Raw genomic sequence first — 14,959 nt, 5'->3', positions numbered from 1 at the left:
TGAATGGTCTTCCTCCTCCTGTAGAGCAGAGGATGGCTCTCTCGGGTCGAACTGCATTCCATGCCCTGGCTGGCTCTGCAATGTGAATAGCAAGCACACTGCAGAACCCACCTGGTGATGCAATTCTGGGCAGACTGTGCCGTTCATTACCTCGACTGGAGTGCGAGTTTTACAGTCTGGTAGGAACGGACGTGGAAATTGCTGACATGCAAGACCCCTGCTGACTGGAGCCAAGGTGGCCCGTAACGCTGATTAAACCCACAACATCCTTCTGTTCCTATTGAGATGCTATGTCATTTCACATCACAAGCAGCGCAGGCTGCAGCTCTGTGAAACTGTAGAACTGATAAATGAAATTGTTTTTAATTGTTCACTTTATTAATTTAACTTCTGTTCACTATTCACTACACTTGCCTACACTGTAACTTCTGTTAATTCAAACCCCATTTTAAAACACTCACTCCATTTTGTAAAAGCTTCCTCCAACCTTCATTTTTGCAAACCCTGCTGTAATCTTATTAGTTTAGTTTAGATGTGTGAATGAGGTATGTATGAATGATGGAATCAACCTCCAGCCCCAGCCTGTCCTGATGAGATAAAGTTCAAATACCAATGGCTGAAGACCTAGACAACAGCCCTAAACAAAGTAAGAAGCATCCACCCTAAAAAGAAAAGGACAACAGAAGGAAGATCAAAGACATGTTCAAGGCTGAAAGTCACGCCTGCAATTGATGGGTGATCAATCTAAACCCAGAGGCAGCGTGACACAGCAAGACCTATAGACTTTGAATCCAAACTAAAAGCCTATAAAAAAGAAGAGTGAGATGAGAGACTCTGGGTAACATTCTGCTGCCAACATGGAAGAACATCGGTGCCTGCCCAACAGAGATCCAGCTTGTCCTTGTGCCTGGCTTTCCTGGCCAGTTAGCCGCCACAAGCTACGAACCCAAGCTGCAAAATCAAGCCATGAACTTAAGCTATCTTCAGGACTGGTAACTATGCAGCAGCTGCAGAACACCTGATGAATGTGGGTGTGTGTGTGACTATGTATGTGTAGGTATTAGGTATAATGTGTGTGTGTGTATGTATAGGTATTAGGTATAATGTGTGTGTGTGTGTGTATAAGAATTAAGATATTAGTTATTAGTCATAAATCAAATTATTATCATAATAAATGTGGCATCTTTATCTGCCCCCTTTAATAAGGTCCTGCCGGTTTTTACTGGTCTAATATAATTGGTATAACAAAATCAGACCCTTAGGACCTGCTCTCTGTGGCTGATACTCACCAAAAGCCAAATGCTACTAATCTTTTACGGCATCCTGGGAATTTAAACAAGTGACTGCACTCACCTAGCCATCCAGGGAATTACACTGATGGTCAAGGTTACCGGACAGACTGGAGAGCCTAGTCACAAACCCAACACCCTTCTGCCCAGCCGCCAAAAGAACAACATGCCAAAAAAAAAAAAAAAAAAAAGTCAGTCAGCATACCAAGCGTACTGCTGAGCAGCCTCACGTGACAGAAATAGCACAGATTGCAGGGAATGCCAATTATAGGTTTAGATCCTGAAAGCACCTATTGTCACATACTGTGCAACTGAAGCTAATGGAGCTATCCCTGGTCAGCTACACCCCAGAGCGTTGGCAGAATATTGCCGTTAATTTGGAAAGCTACATCAATGTATTCTTACTAAGCAGTTCATATAAAGCAAAGATTCCCTTACAAAGATCAGGTTTTTCTGGAGCCTTAGTACAGTCAAGGAACTCCTGTTGGCACGTACTTCAAAAGCTTTCCCAAAGCACAACTCTTTGGTCGTCCCTCTCTCAGGATTGTTCCCAGCTGAATCAAGTTTTCCTTGGTCACTGGTGTGTTATTCAAACACGAAATAAAAATGGAGACGCTTGCACCCTGCTAACACCAATGCCTGATCATGTGAGTTTGCATTCACATGTATGCAACTGTTTCACACAAGAGAAAGGTTGAATGCAAACCTCCATAGATAAACAGATACACCAGATGCCACTATTTCAAATGCCCCATAGGGCAAAGCACTAAGTCTCTTGGTGCATTTTCAGTTCCATTTTAGAAAACCTTTGGGACAGGTCATGATCATGAGGGTAAGTGAGAAAATTCACCTCTAGAAAGGAAGAGAAGATGGAGAGGCATGTACGCGTACTAGGGTTTGATCTGCTAACCAGTCTTTCCAAACGGCTGATGCAAAGATCACGTAACTCAAGTGGTGAATTGTACACAGTCACAGAAAGAAGGAACAAATGCTCCTCGCGCCTCCTTTGCTTTAAAAAAATCGTATTTGTTTCTGTATAAGATGTGCGAGAAGTGGTTCTCTCTTTTCATACATTAAAGCAACTATTAACAAATTTAGCTCAACATCACCTCCTCCCGCTCCATATTCTGCTGTTAGCTTGGTCCAATAGCAGAACAATCGTTTTCTCACTGCATATTTCAACTCCTACCCTAAACTAGAATATTGTTGCTGTTCTGCTGAGCAGAGACTGGTGCTTTGCAGGGGCATTTCCCATTGGAAGAAAAGTCACTTATGGGGAGCAGAGTTTTTTAAGTGTAACTTGTTTTGTTTTCACCCTGCTTTTCAAAGAGAGGTGGTCACACACAGCGAGCAGGCAAGCCCCTCTTCTCAGAACTCTCAGCCCCAGCGCCAATGGCAAGTCCTCAGGGAGCCACTCTGCCTCAAGAATGGGCACTAATTACAGGGATTAAAGCAAAGAGCAGAAATTCTTCATGTTTGCAATTGCTCTCCCAAAAAGAAACTGCATCACAAAACTCGCAGCATTTATTCAAAGACTGCACCCTGCCCGTGTGAAGAAAGCAAATGAATGACTAAGTAACAGAGGCACCTGATAATTCCCACCACAGTAGGTATGGCCATGAAAAATCACTACCTTGTCAGCCCCCCAATTCCTAGTCCAGCTCCATTGAGTCCATTTAACCTCAATAGAAAACACAGGAGTTTTGTGGCTATATATTATTCTAGAGAATTAGCAATGCTATAGCTGGTATTATGATGCTCAGAACAGGTGCTTGAAACTCACTTTATTCCAGAACAGTAAGAGCTTCCTTAAGTGAGTCAGATCTTCAAGCATTAATTGCTCCCTGACTCAGAACCCTCCACCACCTTTCCTTTTGGATGTAGAGGCTCAAGAGACCTCAGTATAGCGGATTAAAGCATCATTCCGGCCCACCCCACACCTTGCAAGCGGTGAGACGGAGGCAGTTTGCCAGTCTGAAGCAGAATACCGCCACTGACTCTACGTGGACACCCAGCCTGGAGCACTGGAGATGGACGTACACAAGTGACTGTCTGATACAATGGTTTTGCGAACGATGAGTTCTGAGGTGGGCTAACGTAATAGTACAAGGGGGTGAATTTAAGACCAAGCTATGCAGGTTACTCATGTGCGCATCAACAGGCTTGACTCAAATGAACACATTTATTCACTGTAAAAACTACTGAAAAGTTGTTTTAATACAATGTATTAGAGAAGGTGTGAGCTTTTCCACCTGCCATGCACACCTAAGTAGCTAGCTTTAGGGAGCCATCTGAGGTGTATCTTAAGGAACACTGCTTCTCAGCAGTTCCACAGCGCTGCAATATGTGCAATGAGTTATTCACCTCGAGCATCAGAGACTATTACACCAGAGACTGGACCCATCGTGGAGTTTCTTTGCAAGATCTATGCTGGAATGCTGACAAGTGTATTGTTCCTTATATTGATGGAAGGAAAAAAAAATCTCAAAATGACTTCACTTTTTCTTTAAAAAGCCCTTTAAAATGGACAAAAAATTCAGGCACTGAGCCCTCCTGACTCTGGGCACGAGTGCTGCACATGCAGGAGACACAATGATGTGGATCAGATCCAGGATTCCTACCTGCCAGGGCTGGGATTGTGACTTTGTTCCACTCCCAGGGCTGATCGTATTCATCTGCGGGCCTGTCGTCATCCTGCGGCAGCTTGCTCTCTCGCAAGCGCTGGCTCACCAAGCTGTCAGTGTCTGACTCCACACCATTGCCTTCTGGTTCATAGGGCGTGTCATAGAGCTGAATGCCTTTCTGCTGGGACTTCACACTTTCTTGCCTTTGAAATTCTGTAGCAAAGAGAGAAAATAATTGTGTTAGTTATCGTCAGTGGTCAGCCTGTCTATTGAACAACTGTATAGCATTAAATACAGGTCAAAACGTTGCTGCAGACAGCAAACTGTTTAAAGGCTTCCAAATTTACTTCTCTATTAGGTAACTGACATGAAACAGACCCAGGTCTCTGTCATCAATATTTTGCATGAAGTAAAGATAGCCACCGCACGAATGATTTCTCCTACTGCCCAGCTGATGATAAAAACACTGGAAGGGAGATAAGTGCCGACCAGGTCACAGAAACTATGCAGCACTTTGATGAGCAGCACTTCAAACGGGTCTGGTTGTATCAGAGTTCATCATTATTCCCAATGTCATTTTCATACATGGCAGCACCCATACGCAGTCACAGAAACAGAGAGAGGTCTTCATGATCACAGGAAGATGTAAAGAGAGGCATTTAGGCAGCTATGTCAGATGGATGCCAATGTGTCTGTTTTATTTGTCGGATCACTACTAGAAAACATGCCAACACTACTCAGAAAAATAGTAATGCTGATATAAATAACAGGCCTGGGCCTCTACTGGGCTAGTCCAGTTTCAGCAGGGTATAATCCGGGAGTTAACGCTGCAGTGAACCTGGAGTAACAGTGGTGAATCACACCCCTGATGTTATAACACCTCGCGTCCACATAGCGCTTTCCATCAGGAGCTCTCCAAGCACTCTACAAAGGAGGTCACGTATCATCAACTCCATTTTACAGCTGGGGAAATAGAGGCGCAGGGAAGGACAGTGTCTTGTCCCAGGTCCCCCCACAGCAGTGGAGCCAGGGTCAGAACCCAGTCCAGTTTCTATCCACTGGGCCACACTGCCGAGATACAGTCTACAAGTTACATGCATGACTACTAAGCAGCAGCATTACAATAGTATTTCTTTAAACTAGGAAACAGCAGTTGAAGTACTCAACTACACAAAGCCCATCCCTGCCTGCAACGCTGCAGAACATTCCCAGACCAAATTGATGGCTGCTGTTTTCCATGAGGGCCACCATTATACTCAAGAGATGAGATTTGGGACAGACCAGGATGGCTACACTATTTCCGTCCTAAGAGGATACAGCAGACCAACCTCATGCAGCAGTCGTTCGAAGGGAGAGCTTTTAAGGCTCAAATGGGAATTTGGCACCTTGCCTCCCCGGAAAGCCAATGAGAGTTGGACACGTGACACCCATTTCTAACTGTCAAAGTCTTCCCTGAAGTCCTTCCAAGAAATTCATTTTAGAGGGAAAAAACCTCTCCACAGAAGTCTGACTAGGGCAAACAGTACTGTCGAGCACAGCACGTGTCTTACAGGACCCACTGGCAAGACTTCTTGCAAAGGGCAACCCAGGGCTACTGGAGCATTTGCAGTGTGGGCCGTGGGAGTACACAGTGTGCATCAGCTCTTCCAAATTTAAAAGAACAGGCAGCCTTTACATTTGACTTTTCCAGTAGTACCTGGACAACAGTGGTCAGCTCTACTGCAGTGAAAAGAAAGGGCACATTGGGGAAGAGTTTTTGGAAATGAAAAGACTCATCTCCCACCAAAAGCCTCTCCTGCCTGAATACAAAGACGGCTTGCGGGAGAAGTATTCCGATCTGTGCATTTCACTGCGCATACCCTTTAAAATATCCATATTGCCACCAACACATCTTGCTCCCAGCTTGCCAAGGGTCTGATCTAAAGCTACGTGTACTGCAGGGAGAGCAGTGTCCTGGACAGAGGCAAGGATGAGTCTCCTCTGCCCTGCCTGGGATTCAAGAATTTAACTGCAGCTGTGGGCCCCATCTCTGTTGGACCAGATGTAACTGGAAAAGGGAAAGGTGAAAGAGGAGGCCCCAAGGAGCCGCCTGCAAGCTCTGCAGAGCCAGCTCCCGTGCAGCAGCAGTAGCCATCATGTTCAAAGCCTGACATTCACTTCCCTACTAGACCAAATAGATCTCCAGTACTTGGTAAAGACCACAATACCCTGAGCAGGAATCACAAACAGCAAACACCACAACAGAAGAGCCCTGTAGAGTTACTCATTTGGGAAAGGTTAACCTGGCCTCTCCAAGAAGGCGGCTTAACAGTGAGAGTAATTAACCGCTGGAACAATTTACTCACGGTGATGGTGGATTCTCCATGACCAGCAAGTTGTAAATCAAGATGTGATATTTTTCTAGAAGATCAGCTCTGGGAACAATTGTGGGACAGGTCTCTGGTCTGTGTTATACAGGAAGTCAGACTAACTCAGGGGTTCTCAACCTTTCTCTTTGAGCCCCCCAGCCACAACACACATGCTATAAAAACTCCACCGCCCACCTGTGCCGCAACAACTATTTTTCTGCATATAAAAGCCAGGACTAGCATTAGGGGGTAGCAAGCAGGGCAACTGCCTGGGGCCCCATGCCACAGGTGCCCCACAACAAATCTAAGTTGCTCAGGCTTCGACTTCAGTCCCATATGGCAGGGCTCGGGGCCCTGGGCTTCAGCCCCATGCAGCAGGGCTTCAGCTTTCTGCCCCGGGCCCCAGCGAGTCCAATACTAGCCCTGCTTGGTGAACCCCCGGAAACCTGCTCGTGGCCCTCCAGGAGACCCTGGAGCCCTGGTTGAGAACCACTGGACTAACTGATCTCAGTGGTGCCCTCTGGCCTTGGAATTCATGGACACACAAAACACTATCATGAACCCACATTAATCACGACCAGGCGTCGCAGAATTCCATTGTATTTATTATCTGTAAAAATTTATTTTAAATGGATGTTTATTTCAAAGCATTTTTCTCAGCTGCAGAACATTTTGGGGACAGAGCCGGTCAGACAATTATTTAATGACAGAGGATGCTGAGATTCAAAAAGTTAAAGCTTTCTAATTGTAAAACACAAGTTATTAACAATGCATCAAAACAGAGAGCATAAATATCCTTACACCAAACCCTCAAATGCTCAAGCAACGTTTTTCTGACTTTGCCTGTCTGTAAATTTTAATGGTTATTCATGGAAATATTTATCTGGGTGTGCGCTGAAATCAATGCTTATCAACATTTACTGACAAAAATTTAATCCTCCAAAGCCCAGTCGTAATTTTGGATTTCACTACAGAAAAGTGATTATTTTTAATAAAGCAACAAAGACCTGCAATCACCTCCACCCTAACTGCATAATCCAATTTTCCTCCATACAAAAAGAAAATGAATTAAGAGTTAATTGTTAAAAACCAATACTTCAAAATGAATAATCAGAACAACTTCACTGCTGGGCAGAAGCATTTCCAATGTTAATTTATACATTAAAGATACAAATAAACCCACATAAACCTGCTAATGCATCTAAACTACACAGCTCCAGATAATTCACAGCCCTGGATTTCAGACTACACTCCCACCTTTGTAACAGTAACAGTGCCTAGAAAACAGTTATCTGACTAGTTCTTCTACAGCATCTTAAGTGTATGAGAAAAGTGTCAATCCACATCATTAGTGCTTGCACATAGTGAGATACAGGGAATCTTCAGTGCCTATAATGAAAGTGTGTCTTTGTAAGAGAATTTTGTAAGAGAATTTTGCTCAGAGGTGGAATTCTACATTAAGAAAACTCTCCCTGTCAAAGATCACATAGGCTGCACCCAGCTATATGCTAGTAATACCCTCCTGACTCTTGCTAGATCAGAACCACAGCCATATTTAGCATCTCTAGCAGTTTACTAAAATGTGAAATGTGTTTTGTGTTCAAAGAATACAAAGGACAATCTTCCTAAAACCAAGAGTTCAGAGCTAACAACGATTAGTACCCGCATGTGCGCTGCAGACACCATTAACCCCACAGGAACCCTTGAAAGGCAGGAGCCAGCAATCATATGTTTTAAGTCACAAGTTATTTTTACAAAGCATCAACAAATTCATAGAAAAATGACCTTAAATAAAGGATGTGGCAGGTTGCTATTTCATGCCTTCTAGTCAGAGAACATGAGCTTTGAACAGACATGTGTCTGAACCCTGAAGTAGAAAGGTTTTCCATGTGAAGCCAGGCTCTAAGCCAAACAGAGAAATATTAAGATCCCTTTAATTTGTTTGAATTTCAATCTTTAATTAACATGTCAAACGACTATTTACACAAGAATGTAATTTGTCTCAGTTAAATCACATGCACTTTCCCCCTCAGCAGCAGGCTGAACTGAGAAGCTACTGCACAAGCAGTGACAGTGTGATGTGTGCTGACAGACAGCACAGCCAGGATCGGAATACTTAAGCATTAGCTATTTGTAGGAGACAGAACATTTGTGCTGGGACACTTTTTATGGATTTTCATGAAAGCTGTAATCACTACAGCTCTGAGCACTAAAATAATTCTTGGAATGACCAAGGAATCTGAAAGTGTGTTAATTCCACTTCCTGGAAGTCTGGCTTTGAGTATTAAAAGGCCACGGGTCTTTTCATTCAAACAGAAGCAAGAGCAATCAAGAATGCATTGAACAAATGCTGCTAAAGCTTTAGATAGACTATTTTTTGCTTTCTTTGAAGATCACATTTTTAATGCCCTGATTTCCTCATGTATTAATTTTATCCTTTGATCTCAATGCTGAAGTGCATTTTTCTAGAATTATGCTTATTATGCTAATAAAATTCAACAGCAGTACAGGGAATTGAAGTTTCCTTGGAAGACATTTACTGTCACTTTTGCTGCTAGCAGGTTGAAAGTCACCACAATGAGAAGAATAAACTTACCTCCTATTCTTATTCTCTGCAGTTAGTGGTTGTAACAGAGCCTTGCTCCAGGTTTTCAGTCTCCTGTGTGAAATTCAGAGGCTGACTAGCAAGCTAAAAGAATTCAGAACTTTTTTTTTTTTTGGGGGGGGGGGTCAGATTACATGACCCAAAGGCTGAGCTAAAATTTTATGACTTCCAACTGCCAAAGAAACACACATACAATATAGAGAGCTATGACTATCAAGGGGAAGCAGATAACCACTGTATCAGTCACACTAGCGCTAAATTGCTCTTAAACTTTTCGGTAATCTAAATTACTAAACAACTTAAGTATTTGCAGCATTTCCATGGTACTCTCTTACTTGAGGGAAGATCTCGAGGGTATGGCTACATGTGAGTGTAGTCAGCGCTGCATGTAAACCACATCCCATACGGGTGTAGCGTGCAGCGCTGGGAGCCATGCTCCCAGCGCTGCTGCCCTGATTACACTGACGCGTTACAGCGCTGTATCTTGCAGCGCTCGGGGGGGTGTTTTTTCACACCCCAGTTGCAGCGCTGTAAAGTGTGAATGTAGCCAAGGCATCTTCTCCTCCTCCAAAGTAAATGCAGTAGATGATAAAGCTATTTTTCCGGAATCTCTCACTGAAAATAACAGATCTGGAAATTGAAAATGATCAGATCAAAAAATGTAGCCCCATCCCCAATCTAAACATATCTGTTTCCAGTTGGGGGAGAAGGGAAGTTGTTTCCTCTATCCGCAAGCCAAATATTTCCATAACGTGACTACTAAATAGTTCTAGCTCAATCTAGCCTGATACACTGCTACAACACATTAATTAAAACCCTTGGAAATATTCCAGGTTTACGTCTGATTGAAACACAAGTCAAGGAATTTTTTTTTATATTTCTAACACAATGCAATACAGATTAAGGCACAATTCAGTATTTTATGTAAATATTTGTACTAGGAACACAGTATATAAAAAGTTACCTTGAAGTCAAGGAAATGCTTATCAGCACTTAACTGGCAAAAGACGAACAGCTGTTTGCTGGTGCTACTCTCCAAGCACCAGCATCTGCACTGAGTGGTACTATGCAATAAACATCCTGTCGTGTCTTTAATGCATCTTGATGCCTTAAAAATATCACATCTGGACTATGCTTGCATCAAAGGACGGACCTGCCAGGACTGCGAACTGTCTGATCCATGATGCACATTGGGTCACCTTTAGACTGAAGTGATATCTCCATGCACAACATGTTGGTGTCCTGATGATAAAGCACCTATGCCACAATGGCCTATTACATTGGTGCTTCAGTGTTACTCCCATTGGTCACAACAGACATTGACAGCATTCTGACATCACCCTGTTGGGTCTCAGGCTACCCTGAATGCCCTAAAGGAGAGCGGGGGTGGAGGGTGGGGTGTGAAGAGGAGGGAATGGACACATACCCAACGGAGTGGGGCAACGACAAGTGGTTAGGTGCCTTGCCACAGCTGACTAATGGGGGAACATACAAGAACAGCCAAGCACTTCAGTTACCAAACAGCATTAGCAGGCGGCCAGCCCCACAGTGAGATACAGTCACAACAGCACCATCAACCAAAGAGCTGCACCAAAGACCAAATTCGGAACTCTGAATCACTGAGGCAGCTGCTCTCTTCTGGGCCCATGCAAATCCTACAACGCCGAGCAAAGTGTGGAAGAGCTGGGGACAAAAAAAGCACTCTCAGCCAAGACGATCCCAGAATAGAACAAGCTTTCAGAGGATAAAGGTAGATAGAAAGCTGGCTAGATCATCAGGCTCAATGGGTAGTGATCAATGGCTCCATGTCTAGTTGGCAGCCGGTTTCAAGTGGAGTGCCCCAAGGGTCGGTCCTAGGGCCGGTTTTGTTCAATATCTTCATTAATGATCTGGAGGATGACATGGACTGCACTCTCAGGAAGTTTGCAGATGACACTAAACTGGGAAGAGTGGTAGATATGCTGGAGGGTAGGGATAGGATACAGCGGGACCAAACCAAATTAGAGGATTGGGCCAAAAGAAATCTGATGAGATTCAACAAGGACAAGTGCAAAGTCCTGCACTTAGGATGGAAGAATCCTATTCACTGTTACAGACTAGGGACCGAATGGCTAGGAAGCAGTTCTGCAGAAAAGAACCTAGGGGTTACAGTGGACGAGAAGCTGGATATGAGTCAACAGTGTGCCCTTGTTGCCAAAAAGACTAACAGCATTTTGGACTGTATAAGTAGGAGCATTGCCAGCAGATCGAGGGATGTGATCATTCTCCTCTATTTGGCATTGGTGAGGCCTCATTTGGAATACTGTGTCCAGTTCCGGGCCCCAGACTACATGAAGGATGTGGATAAATTGGAAAGAGTCCAGCAGAGGACAACAAAAATGATTAGGGGTGTGGAAGAAAACAATGTCCTCATTCTGAGTTTGAAGCAATAAGCCAAAGGCAGCTTTATTATGAGCAATTGCAATATGCACGGGAGAGTACACATGGACAGTGGTTCCCCTTCCTAGGCAGGTCTCCATTAGATAAACAATTAGGGCAAGCATTTACACCTTTTGTTACAGACAATAATGATCAACAACTGCATCTTTATACATATTCCTTCTGATATCTTGCTTTTCCCAGCAGTTCTTGCTGTCTGTATTCCATTCTTATCTAACACAAGGTCAAAACACAACATCTCTTACAGTTTTTTGTTCCACTCATTTTCTACTTGCCCAGGCCCTGCCTGAAATCTCGCATTATTAGAGCTTAGTGTTAGCCTAACTTTGTTAGCCTGACTCTTGTTCTATTCCTGGAGAATAAGATGTCTCTGTTCAAATTCCCTTTATCCTTTTCTCTGCTTCCACAGTGATATCAGATGACAGAACAAGGAATAATGGTCTCAAGTTGCAGTGGGGAAGGTCTAGGATGGATATTAGGAAAAACTTTTTCACTAGGAGGGTGGTGAAGCACTGGAATAGGTTACCTAGGGAGGTGGTGGAATCTCCTTCCTTAGAGGTTTTTAAGGTCAGGCTTGACAAAGCCCTGGCTGGGATGATTTAATTGGGGATTGGTCCTGCTTTGAGCAGGGGGTTGGACTAGATGACCTCCTGAGGTCCCTTCCAACCCTGATTTTCTACGATTCTGGCTTCCTCTAGGAAACATTGCAGATCTTTCCTCTTCACAAAGGCCTTTCCAAACTAGGAAAAGCACAGATATACATGGGCTCTCCTTCTGCCTAAAAAACCCAGCCAACTTAGCCCTCAGAACAAGTCAACCCAAAAAGCTCAATACAATCAAATACAATTGAAAGAAAGCCCCAAATCCCAAGCAGAGTTTTACTGCAAAAGGGAGAAGTGCCAGACACTCCATGGAGTCCACTAGGGACTTTGGTATTGCTCTCAATTTTACATGCAAGGGGCTTAGATACCGTGGTGATGGGCAGCAGCAGAAACCCGCTCAGCCTGTTATAAACATTCTCCAGCTCAAACAGAGCTACTCAGAGACCTATTGGGCTATGACAAAGGCCGCTCTCTGCCCCATCCCTGCCTCTCGTGTGTGCTTACATTACAGCCTTTCAGCGAATTCGGGACATATGTCAGCCTGCTGGTGCTGTGCAGGTTAGCTAAAGGCTTTGCATGGCTCTTTTCCAGTTTGGGTGAAAAGAGGCAAGAGCCCGGGGTGGAACCCTCCCTCCAACTCTATCTGATTTACACTGCCCAGCAGGCCCTGCCAGAGGGAGGGTGGGAGCCTCTGGACTGTTAAGAAGACACTTAGTCTGCAGCCTCCTTAGGTGGCATGACCAATGTATTGGTTTGAGATGCTTCTATTTCCTCAAGCAAATGCTTTCATCGGAGCACAGCACCAGACTGGCAAGTGCTCCAGAATGTTAGCTGATCAGCCAAGCACTCCTCAATGAAAGCTTCACCACACACATTACATTACAATACACTACATGTCTATTTAAGAGAGAGGCGAATCGCTCCATCAAAGGGTTTGCAAGGTAAAATTGTTCCCCCTTTCCATGTATTTATTTTGCAGCAATCACTCAAAAAAAAAAAAACAAAAAAAAAAACAAGACACTTCAGGCAAAGCTGTGTTACCTCCACAGCAAGCAAAGGGTCAGTCTGTACAAGGGATGTGGCATTAGGGCTGCAGAGCCTATTGGACTCTATTCTACCTTCAGTGCCTGTACATTACTCTTATAAACAAGAACAGCTGGCCCATGCACTGTGTGGGGAGGAAAGACCCCTGAGGGTTTAGCTTCAAATGCCAAATGTTGGGAAAGGTAACACGGCAAATTAAAATATATGTAAACAATCACCAAAGCATGAGTGCAAGTGGCTAGACTTCAGGGTAAAGAATGCCCTGGAATTTTACATCCAGAATTCTCCCCAGGGCCGAGATTGTCATGGGGAAAAAGCAGGGGGGCAGACTGCCAGAGGGCCAGTTCTGCCTCCCTGACTGTCTGGGTCCAGCTGTACCAGGCTGACAGCTGACTCCAGGGGAGTGCTGGACAGCGGTGAAAGTAACCTAAAGGACTTACTGGTACACCGGAGTCCTGAGCGGGGCGTGGCCCTGGGCCCTGGCACCGCTGGGGTAGCGGCAGCAGGGCTCCAGCACCGATTTAAAGGCCCTGGGGCTCCCCGCAGCAGCTGGAGCCCCTGGCCCTTTAAATCACCACTGGAGAAGCTGGTCCAGTCTAGCACTTACTTTCACCTCTGCTGCTGGAGTGCACCAGACTCCAGCCATGGCACATTTCTAAACTGGAGGTGGTGGTGGGAGGGGTGGGGAATGTCTGCTGTGACGGTTTAAACCTGCCAGGGACCCCGACATACATAGGGCAATGAATCCCCTGTTGAGGGGACGTGGATGCGTCTCACTCCCTTTGCATTGTAGGTGCCCCAGTCTGTCTCCATATTTCCAGAGCTGTGTTGGTCCCCGGATATTAGAGGGACAAGGTGGGTGAGGTGATATCTTTTATTGGACCAACTTGGCGAAAGAGACAAGCTTTCAAGCCACACAGAGCTCTTCTTCAGCTCCTACGTGTCCAGGCTTCTGCCACAGCCTCAGCGTTACGTATGTTCATAACCTGTGCAAAAAAGTAATCAATCATGTGGCCAGTTCTAGTCCTACTACCCCACATTGCTATAATGTGTTATAAAATGTTGTACATGCTGAGACTCCCCAACATCCGTGACAGAAATGTCTGCCTAAGACACTGCTTTATCAATCAGACAGCACACAGTTACTTTCACATGCATCACCGAGAAATCAGAGATAGAGGGTAACGAAACACAGACACATTAACCAGCAGACTAATCAGCTGTGGCATGACAAATCTGCCCTGACTCAACAGTTGTGTCAGATTCTAAAAAGTGTACTGACTCAAATAGATCAGCTGTAAGTAAGACAAATAGACCCATCCATTTCCTGTCACAGAGTCCTACATTAGTGCATAGTTTAAAGCCCAACCCTATCTGCTCTATTGCAATTATTCAGCTGGTTTTCCAAAAACCCTGGCTGGCGAGCTTTTGTTCAACTAGATCAGACAGTGCAGATAACACATTGGAAATGAAACTGCTACAAAGTACAAGTTTCTGAACAGCTAAGCTCTAAAATAATTTCCTAAATAAAGCACGACTGACTGCTATTTACAGCTTTGGTGCTGCTAACAAACAAGAGAAACAAAAGCTCTAGATGAGTATGAAAAATGCATATCAAGAATTACGTTACTAGGATCAAACCTAATACGGCTTTATAACTATATCAGTTATCCCCACGAATGGCAATGAACTACCACGTCCCAAACACCAGTGACAGGCTCTAGTGAGGCAGTTAGTTTACTCTAACCATACCCTGTTTATTAAGCTACTTGCTGAAAATACTTTGCAATGATTTCTTTCAGGTGAAGACTGCTACCAGTGCCTCTTCAGTGAGAGCTAAGGCCCGAATCCAGCCATGTATTTATGCATGTGCCTAACTTTAAGCACCTGAAGAGACTTTACGAGGGTTCTGCAATGGAAGCAATCACCTGTTTACACACACGCTTGGCTAAAGGCACTCTGCTGGATCAGTCCCACAGAGAGCAGTGGTTAGAATTCAGGAAGTCTT

At 44.5% G+C, this 14,959-nt stretch overlaps 1 protein-coding gene across 1 annotated transcript in view; it reads right to left on the bottom strand.

Moving 5' to 3' along the window:
- SHB (SH2 domain containing adaptor protein B) overlaps positions 1–14,959 on the bottom strand; it is a 151,113-nt gene that overhangs the window by 52,723 nt on the left and 83,431 nt on the right. The window contains exon 3 of the mRNA XM_030566843.1: positions 3,911–4,126. Within this exon, the coding sequence (XP_030422703.1) occupies positions 3,911–4,126 (216 nt within the window). The remainder of the gene's footprint in view (positions 1–3,910; positions 4,127–14,959) is intronic.

Source organism: Gopherus evgoodei, chromosome 6, assembly GCF_007399415.2.
Source record: "Gopherus evgoodei ecotype Sinaloan lineage chromosome 6, rGopEvg1_v1.p, whole genome shotgun sequence".
Taxonomy (NCBI): domain Eukaryota; kingdom Metazoa; phylum Chordata; order Testudines; family Testudinidae; genus Gopherus; species Gopherus evgoodei.
Note: the sequence above shows the minus strand (reverse complement) of the source record. Positions and strands in the feature narration are given on the sequence as shown.